Below are 9,109 nucleotides of genomic sequence, written 5' to 3' on the forward strand. Positions count from 1 at the left end.
GAAACCACCAGAAACCAGCTAGAGCATGTCAGACTGGGTGTGACAGGGTTAGTGAGCCTGGTTGCTTGGGACGATGGTGGCAGTGAGCTTTCTTTCCAGAGCTGTGCAGAAAGCAAAAGACACATCTCCCCCTAAACACTGTCAATCAGATTGTGTTTTATTTCCTTGGTGCAGATGGGCTGAGACTGTACAAATAATGGGAAGAGTTGCTAACAGGGATGTTTTGGGGGGTATGTCCTACTGCCCCCGCAAACAGGAGACTCTGGGCTTGCCTGCTTTGTGAGTGTCTAGGCAGAGTTCTGTAATATTACAGACTAACACAGCTACCCCTCTGAGACTATAGCAGAGCAAAAGCAGGAAATACGACTGAGGCAGGCTGGAAATTGGATGCACAGACCAAGAGCCAAAGGAAAAGAACCCCAACATCATGCTAAAAACCACCTGCCCCTTAAGCCAAACTCCACGTTTCGGAGGGACTTCCAGGGAGGCTGCAGCCAGCTCTCTGCAGCCCCCCTGCGACCACCCTCAAAGTCGGATCCACGTGGAGGGGCTTATGTGCACCTTTGCAGCTGCAGTACCGCCTCCCGGGGAGTCCGCCGAGCCAGGGGGCAGCCGAGAGCCAGCCCCGCCTCCCGCTCCACAAAGTGGAACGACCCCTGGCACGCGCAGTGCCCGCTCTTGGGTTGCGCCTTTTCTTTTTCGGAACGAACCAAGTCAGAGCTGGAGAGGGGAGGATTCATGAACAAGGGGTTGTTTTTTGTGTTCGAGGGGGTCGAAAATAAACAAAAAGGAAGCAAATCTGAATGCTGTGTGGCCCACTTGGGAAGGGATCATGCGTAGGAACGGGGAGGGAGCTGGGTGGAGACGCGGGGAATGGAAGATGGTTTCCCCCCCCAGTGTAGATGGTCTATCCTATACACCCCCCCCGGTCCCTGGGATGGGATGTTCCAAGGTCACCGCCCCCCACCCCGTGTCGGGGGGGACTTGGTTCGTTCCAGGTGGTGGGCGGGGCCGCGGCCCGCTTCGGAGGCAGGTGAGTTGGAGGCACCGGGTGGTCCGCGCGCTACGGCCCCCCCCGCTTCGGCCGCCCCCCCCATCCTGAAGATTCTCCCCCCCCCCCCGATCCGGCCGCCCCCCCCATCCTGAAGATTCCCCCCCCCCCCGATCCGGCCGCCCCCCCCATCCTGAAGATTCTTCCCCCCCCCCCCCCGATCCGGCCGCCCCCTCATCCTGAAGATTCTCCCCCCGATCCGGCCGCCCCCATCCTGAAGATTCTCCCCCCCGATCCGGCCGCCCCCCCCATCCTGAAGATTCTCCCCCCGATCCGGCCGCCCCCCCCATCCTGAAGATTCTCCCCCCCGATCCGGCCGCCCCCCCCATCCTGAAGATTCTCCCCCCCGATCCGGCCGCCCCATCCTGAAGATTCTTCCCCCCCCCCCCGATCCGGCCGCCCCTCATCCTGAAGATTCTTCCCCCCCGATCCGGCCGCCCCCCCCATCCTGAAGATTCTCCCCCCCCCGATCCGGCCGCCCCCCCCATCCTGAAGATTCTCCCCCCCGATCCGGCCGCCCCCCATCCTGAAGATTCTTCCCCCCGATCCGGCCGCCCCCCCATCCTGAAGATTCTTCCCCCCCCCCCCCGATCCGGCCGCCCCCCCATCCTGAAGATTCTCCCCCCCCCCCCGATCCGGCCGCCCCCCCCATCCTGAAGATTCTCCCCCCCCCCCCGATCCGGCCGCCCCCCCCATCCTGAAGATTCTTCCCCCCCCCCGGATCCGGCCGCCCCCCCCATCCTGAAGATCCTTCCCCCCCCCCCGATCCGGCAGATTTCCCCCCCAGCTACGGCCGCCCCCCCTTTCCGCGCCCCCCCCTTGTCCGCCCCCCCCCGCTCCGGCCGGCCCCCATCTCCCCGGCCCCGCCTGCCACTGCAGCCGGGTTCCCCAAACCAGCTGGCCCCCCCCCCCCCCCCCCCCCGTCTCCCCGCTGCCCGCCCCAGCCGGGCTGGGTCAGAGCAAAGGTCCAAAGCCCCCTTGGGCAGGGTCAGTGGTCTGGCCTTGCTGGTGTGCAGGGGCTGTGAGGGTCCTGGGGCGACTATGGGGGGGTCTCTACCCTGACTTGGGAGTGGACCCGGTCCTAAGCCCCTTACCGGGGCCCTGGATAGATGCCACTGAACTAATCCATGCGGCCTCCGCTCTTCTACTCTGTGCGATCCTGTCTCATGGGTGGGGAAACCGAGTCACACAAGCGCAAAGGGGCACCTCTTCGGTGTCATAAGCCAGGGAGCAAAACAGGCAGAATTGATCACTTACCTGTAGCAGAGAAGTGAGCCCCAGGGCAACACAGAGGGTTTGTTTTTTTTGTCATGTCATAGCCCAGTTTTCTCTCCTTCATGGGTGTATCAATATATCCCTGGTGCATTACAGCTGTACCTGTGAAACCTTCTCACATAGACAGGGCCTAACTTTCAGTTCCTGTCTAGACCATCACAGCAGTCTCCTGGAGTAAAGACTAGTCAGATAGTCAGTCAACTAGTCAATTGCCCCCCTCCCCCTTGCTGCCACTTTCAGATAGAGGCAGCAAAGGGGGGGGGGAGGAGTACTTCAAAGCGGCATGCCACACAGCTGAGCCGAAGATCAGCTGTGCTGTGCTGCCTCTTTAAAATGCTGCCTTGGCGTTTCAAAGGGGCAGCGCCATGCATGGCATTTCTGGGGAAATGTGGCTCAGAACCCAGGGTTAGCTGGGAGTCCCAAGCAGATCCCGCGTTCCACGTGGCATGCAGCGCAGCATGGAGCCCGGGGTTACTGGGGGACTCTTGTACATTTCAAAGCAAGCACGCCTGCATGCAGCCCAGAATCAGCAGGATTCCCTGCTGGCCCCTGGCTGCACACGGCCATGCCTGCTTTGAAATGTACAAAAGTCCCCAGTGGGGGCTCTTATACATTTAAAAGGAGGAATGCGGAAGTGACTACTCGACTAGTCAATTAACCATAACTTTAACATCCTTATCCTGGACGCGCACGGACCACAGCTTCCGTCCAGTGCACCTTGCTACAGCGGGTGCTAAGCATCATGGCTGTTTAAAAGGAGATGAGGTTTCTTAAAGCCTGATGTAAAGAATGGTTCTCCTCTTGTTAATGCAAACACAGTGGTTTTTAAAACAGCTTCAGTCTGGCTCTCCCTGTCACCACCAGTCTATGGATAACTCATGAGCTGGTTGGAAAACAAACTTTCCTGGTGCTAGGACCCAGGTAATGAATTCATCTTTCTGGCTAGTGCGAAATGAGGTTTGATCAGGAGTACTCAGGGCCTCTCAGATCTTTTCCCCTCCCCACCCCATGTTTAAATCTGAGGACGCTTGTGTCACCTTAATTAGAAATCACTAGGGGGCAGACTGCTGTCATTTTAGACAGATTTCTTTTACAGTCGCTTGCTTTGGCTTTCCACAGCAGAAATAGCCTTCCTTTCTTGATCTCCAGTTCTCCTGCAGATGTAACATCAAGCGGACACACGACCACCTGCAGACACCTCTCCATGGGTCTTAGCAATGTTTTGCAAGTTTCGGAAGATGCCCAGGTTGTTTTGGGTAGCACCCTGGGCATGTGAGACCAAAGGACAGGAATGGTTATTCCTTACCATGGGCTATTCAGTTAGCCCCCTCACCTGAAAAGTTAAAATACTATCTACCAAAAATAGTATTCCCCCATTGTAAAAATATTCTTTATCGAGAATAACCACAAAAATACATATTTGGGTAGCCATCCCGAGGCAGTGTCCTGTAGTGGTTGGAGCAAGGGAGTGAAAGCAAAGGGCTCAGTTTATTCAGATCTTTTCTTTTTTCTTGCTATGTGAGCCTGAGCGTGTCATGGTTCTGTGCCTCAGTTTCCCCATCTGTGAAATGGGGATGATGGCAGTTGCTTAGCACACAGCAGGGTTGGGAGACTTAGTCTTTGTGTGCAAAGCCTGCCAAGATGTACTGATGAAAGGTGCAAGGTTCCAGCAAAAGGGGAAAACGTAGCCTTGCTTCTCTCGGGTGACATCGTGTACTGCCTGGCTGAGGGCAAGGCAGGGTGAGGGTCAGACCAGGAGAGCTGCTGGAGCAGAGAGTCGTGATACCTTTGACTGTTTGTTTCCACCCAGGGATGCGTCCCACCAGAAGGCTCTGAGACCTGTACTTTAACAAGACTTGCCAAGCGAGTGGAGGAGTATCCGGAGCGCTGTGTGAAGGAGGTATTGCATTCAGAGCTAATGTGGCTGGCACACAGACCCATTTCCGTGAAGGCTCACAGGGTTACTGGTCAGTCTCCCCGCCTTGGGGTGACTGCTGACTTCATTGAAAGCCCCATGATCAGCTCCTGCTAGAGCCTCCAGCAACCATACTCAGTGACAGACTCCCTTGTGGGATCTCACGGGGCAGACCACGGCCCTGCGTATGGGGTGGGGGGAGGTAAGCGTGCTGCCCCCAGCGCTGGGCTTGGGAGCAAGGGAGAGTCTCTGATGTGTTGGTTCACTGCAGCGCCCTTTGTCAATCCACCTAGTGACTCGGTGGCCTTGTGAAACGCTGTAAAACAGGCTGAGACAAGAGTCTGGCCTCGCCGCAGCCTTGCTAGGGATGGGCCTCCGTAGCAAAGCTGTTACTTCGCATTCCTAGAGGGCGCCCTTCTAGGAGGGCTTCGCACACGCTAAGGAGACCTCACACACATGATCTGCTCGCACCCACAATTGACGCAGTTGTGAGCAAACAACGGAGCCTGGCTGTTCTGCTCTGGGATGGTCCGTGTCCTGGCAGTCCCTGGACATCCCCACAGAGACCTGCCGCCCTGACTGGAAGAGTTTGCGCTCTGCCTAGGGGCAGGATAACAGGCGGGTTTTTCTCTCCATTGTACATCTGGGGAAGCAGGGCACGGGGTGGCAAAGTGACTTGGCCAAGGTCACATAGTCAGTGGCAGAGCTGAGAACTTGGGCCCCTCCCTCCCAGCCCTGCCCTGCCCTCTGTCCCGCTGCCATAACGTGCTCGCTTGTTGTTCGGTTGCAGGGAGAGCTCCGCTTTGCCTTCCCCACCTGGCAGCACCAGACTCACGTGCCCTCAGCCAACCATGAACTGCCGCTCCGAGGTGCTGGAGGTGTCGGTGGAAGGCCGGCAGATCGAGGAGGCCATGCTGGCCGTGCTCCACACCGTCCTCCTCCACCGCAGCACCGGCAAGTTCCACTACAAGAAGGAGGGCACCTACTCCATCGGGACGGTGGGGACCCAGGACGTCGACTGCGACTTCATCGACTTCACCTACGCCAGGGTCTCCTCCGAGGAGCTGGACCGAGCGCTGAGGAAGGCCGTCGGGGAATTCAAGGTGAGGTTGGAGCCAGGCCCCCCGGGCAGAGTGCAGAGTGGGCTGCCGGGAATGCTGGGCCCTTCTCCAAAGCCTTTTAGCCAGTCGCTGAGCTGGGCAGCATCCCGTTATCCCTCCCTAGCACGGGCAGGACCCTTCCGACCGGGAGACCCCTGGGCCTGGCGTCTCGCAGGATGTGAGGACTAGAAATCTCCACCGGGGTTAGTGGGAGTGGCAGGCCCCCTCTGAATTGGGCCCAAGGCACTCGGCGTGAGAGGGCTTCACCCCGCAGTTAACCCAGGCTCTCCCCGCCGCCCGCCAGCCCCCCGGGAGAGCCTCTCCCCCCGATGTTGGAAGGCTGGGCAAGTTGTCCCAGCGCGGAGGGCGGGTGGGCGCCCAGGCTGACTGCAGTAAGGCTGAGTGGTTTGAGCGCTGATAGTCCTCCAGCACCCGTCCCACAATTCCACCCCAAAGGATGGGCGAGGTCCCCCTCGCTTGGCCTGGGAGGGAGTCCTGGCGTCTCAGCCCAGGGAGCCCTGAGCTCTGCCCCCGACGAGGAAAGCGATGGCAGTGGGGACGCGGCGAACCCGGTGCCCCCGCCCAGGGGCCGTTCGCGTGGGTTAGCTCGGGAGTGAGGAAAGGCCCCTCCGTGCGTTACGCCCTTCCTCGGTGAGTCAGCCAGGGGTGGGCGGGCGGGGCCGCGTGTCCAGTTCTCCGTAAGGTGCACGTCCCTCTGGCTGCTGCAGGAGGGCCACCCCACCCCAATCTAGCCCGTCCTCCAACCTGCCATGCCCGGGGCTTGCTGGGCCCTGGCCTGGGCTCTGCCATGCTCCTTCCAGCCGTGGCAGCGTGGCCCCGGCCCCAGCGGCCGAGCTCCAGTCCTGACGTCGCCACGGTTGGCTGGCCCAGCACCGGAGCTGCCACAGCAGGGTGAGTTTCCCCCCCAGCTCAGGTGCAGTTGCGAGGAGAACGAGCGGGGGCGTCCTGTCTCCTTGCAGTAGCTCCAGAGCATCCTCCTTCCCCTCAAATCCCTCCCAAACCTGGCCCCTCCCCTCCTCACAGTCTTGTGGCCCAAGCTTCTGCCTCATGCCTGAGCCCCCCGGCGCTACGAACCCTCGGCCCGACCCCGGCCACCTGAATTCTGTTCTGTGCACCCGTGTCAAGGTGACGGCTCGCACGTCTCCTCCCCGTCGGTGCAACAATATTCATTCTGCTCGGGGGGGAAGCGGTGGGGGGGAAGGGGGTGCGTGAGTAACAGGGCTGTGGCCGTGCGGGCTGGGAATGAACCCAGCATCCTGCACTTCAGGGCTACGCAGCCTCCTTGGGAGGGAGCATCGTGGGAGTCGCCGCAGAGTGGAAAGGAGAATTGCGTAGTTACACATAGAGAGGCAGTGGCTCCGGGCGGGGCCGAGAGCTGGATAAACGGGCTCCCCCCAAGCCATCGAGAACGAAAGTTCAGCCCCCCATGGAGCCAGGCATCTCTGCCGGGTGGGCGCGCTCTGTCTGTGTGGTGCCTTGCCCTGCATGCTGAGGCTTGTTGCGCATAATTCACCCAGCTGAAAGCTCGCGGCGCGTAATGCAACAGGGCCTGGAAGCTGCCCCTCTCCTGTCTGTTTATTACGATTTGCATCCCAGCTAATTCCCCGGCTGTGCTGAGGATGGTCACATGGTGAGGAAGTTTCTGTGGTTTTAAATCCCCGACATATGTTGCGGTGAATTTTAATTAGGGAGATTTAGGGACCAAATTCTCCCTGGAGTATTTTGCTTTATGTCCTAAATCCTGCTGAAAGGCTCGGGGAAGCAGCGATATCTCGCCTGTGGGTGTCATCTCCAACCATCACTGTTCAAATCCTTCACCGTCTGTATGTTGTGCCGTGTGCCAGCCCCAGCCCGGATTTCCAGCCCTAGCAGCCTGCAACCTTTTGTGCAAGGAAAGCGATGACGTTTGCAAAGCGCCCAATGTAAACGTCCCTGGAGGCTTGGCCCTTCTGCAGTGGGACCTGGGGGCAGTTGGCTGTTTGGGAATTGGCAAGCCGCATGGAGCTGTGTCCCTTTCCCCGGTGCGCCCCTTAGCTCCGGAAGAAGCTGCTGGCGGTGAGGCTGCTCACCGTAGTTACCAGACGGCTTCACGGAGAGGAATCTCCAGCTGCTGTCACGGTGTGGCCAGCTGCCTTGCCCCAGTGTCCCTCCGCCCCAGAGCTCAGCTGTGCCGGGTGTTCTCTCCGCAGGACGCCCTCCGGAACTCGGGCAGCGACGGCATCGGGCAGATCAGCCTGGAGTTCTACCAGAAGAAGAAGTCGCGCTGGCCCTTCTCGGACGAGTGTATCCCCTGGGAGGTGTGGACCATTAAGGTCAACGTGGTGAACCTGGTCAGCGAGCAGGAGCGGCAGATCTGCCGGGAGAAGGTGGGGGAGAAGCTGTGCGAGAAGCTGATCAACATTGTGGAGGTGATGAACAGGCACGAGTACCTGCCCAAAATGCCCACCCAGTCGGAGGTGGACAACGTCTTCGACACGAGCCTGAAGGACGTGCAGCCCTACCTGTACAAGATCTCCTACCAGATCACGGACTCCCTCGGCTCCTCCGTCACCACCACCATGCGGCGGCTCATCAAAGACACGCTGGCTCTGTAGGGCCGGGGTCTGGGGACAGGGGTTTGTCAGAGGCTGGCACCTTTCTGCTCCCCACCAGACAGGGTGACACGGGTGTCCTGGCGAGGAGGGTCCTCTCCAAGTACAGTCCCAGCCCGTTGGCCTGCTAAGACCCCTCCCTTTCCTCTGTCCCGTTCAGGGGGAGCGCTCCACAGGCTGGACTTGGGCCAGCCCAAACTGCGACTCTCCCTGTGTGGGGGTCGCCTGAGGCCTGTGCACCGTCGGTCCCGCAGCCTGTGTTGCAGCCGACCTGTCGGCTCCCCTCCCCCGCTCTCTCTTCCCTCAGATCCCTCCTCAAGCCCCGCTTCCCTTGTGGGACCTCATCCAGGCCCGGCCTGGCACTGGGCCTGCTGCTGCCTTGCGTCGTGGGACTGGGAATTCCCGCTGGGGCCGGGGGTCTGCAGAGGCTCTAACAATCCGTGGGTAACCTCTGGCTGCTGTCGAGGCGGGTTGAATTTCTCTCCCTTTAGCCCTCTCGTCTGGTGACAGTGGGGAAAACCCCCCCGCAGAGGCAGCTGCGGTTAGAACAGCACTCGGGAGTCTGTGGTGCCCTTCTCTGCCTCTCTCCAGCTGCCAACGAGAAGGATCCATCCAGGGGGAGCTGCCCCCTCGAGTAGGGTTTGTACAGCCCCTTCCCTAAAATACTGGGGTGTGGCTCAGTCCTTAACACCCACCACCCCAGCCAGGCACCTGAACCCACGTCCCTGAGAGGTGCAGCCAGGGGGTGGAAGGGAAGCTGGCCTGGCCGGAGAAGCGAGCGCAGTGAGAGTGGCCGTTGCTAGCCGGCCCTGCCTGCTCCGTCCCCCCTCCACATCCCCTCTTGCCGTCGGTCGAAGGGGCCGGGAGCTGAGTGAACTGGGGCAAGAAGGGGCCCCGGCCCGGTTGAGTTGTGTTGCCAACGTGTTCTCAGGTTTGTCAAAACCATCCCCTTCGTTCTGCCGGGCTGGCAAAAGGGCAGCGGAGCCGCAGGAGACACCTCCCGGTCCTGTCGCGTCAGTGCACCTACAGCCCCGCATCCTCTCTAGTGTAGACTGACGCCATCAGCCCTTGGGTGCTTGTGTTGGTCGCCGACTGTTAGGAAACTGACCTGCCTGTAGCTCTGGGTGTAATAAACGTTGGCCTGGCCGCCTTCTTA

The 9,109-nt window shown here is 60.1% G+C and overlaps 1 protein-coding gene across 2 annotated transcripts; it reads left to right on the forward strand.

The window, feature by feature from the left end:
• The first annotated feature begins 906 nt into the window (after window positions 1-906).
• Window positions 907-9,109, forward strand: ATG101 (autophagy related 101). Of its 2 annotated transcripts, none has more exons than XM_075902028.2 (4): window positions 907-1,033; window positions 4,137-4,226; window positions 5,032-5,344; window positions 7,552-9,109. In XM_075902028.2, exons 3-4 carry the CDS (start codon window positions 5,093-5,095, stop codon window positions 7,954-7,956), a joined length of 657 nt encoding a protein of 218 aa, XP_075758143.1. In that variant the 5' UTR covers window positions 907-1,033; window positions 4,137-4,226; window positions 5,032-5,092; the 3' UTR covers window positions 7,957-9,109. The 2 variants fall into 2 exon arrangements, with proteins under 2 accessions (XP_075758143.1, XP_075758144.1); XM_075902029.2 differs by having other exon boundaries at window positions 968-1,029.

This window comes from Pelodiscus sinensis, chromosome 31 (genome assembly GCF_052426305.1).
Source record: "Pelodiscus sinensis isolate ZL-2025 chromosome 31, ASM5242630v1, whole genome shotgun sequence".
Classification (NCBI taxonomy): domain Eukaryota; kingdom Metazoa; phylum Chordata; order Testudines; family Trionychidae; genus Pelodiscus; species Pelodiscus sinensis.

Bases quoted from the DNA above. Each gene is read 5' to 3' on its own strand.
- ATG101 (XM_075902028.2), top strand. From the start codon at position 5,093: ATGAACTGCCGCTCCGAGGTGCTGGAGGTGTCGGTGGAAGGCCGGCAG. The intron at 5,345-7,551 runs GTGAGGTTGGAG...TTCTCTCCGCAG, and splicing joins AGGCCGTCGGGGAATTCAAG to GACGCCCTCCGGAACTCGGG.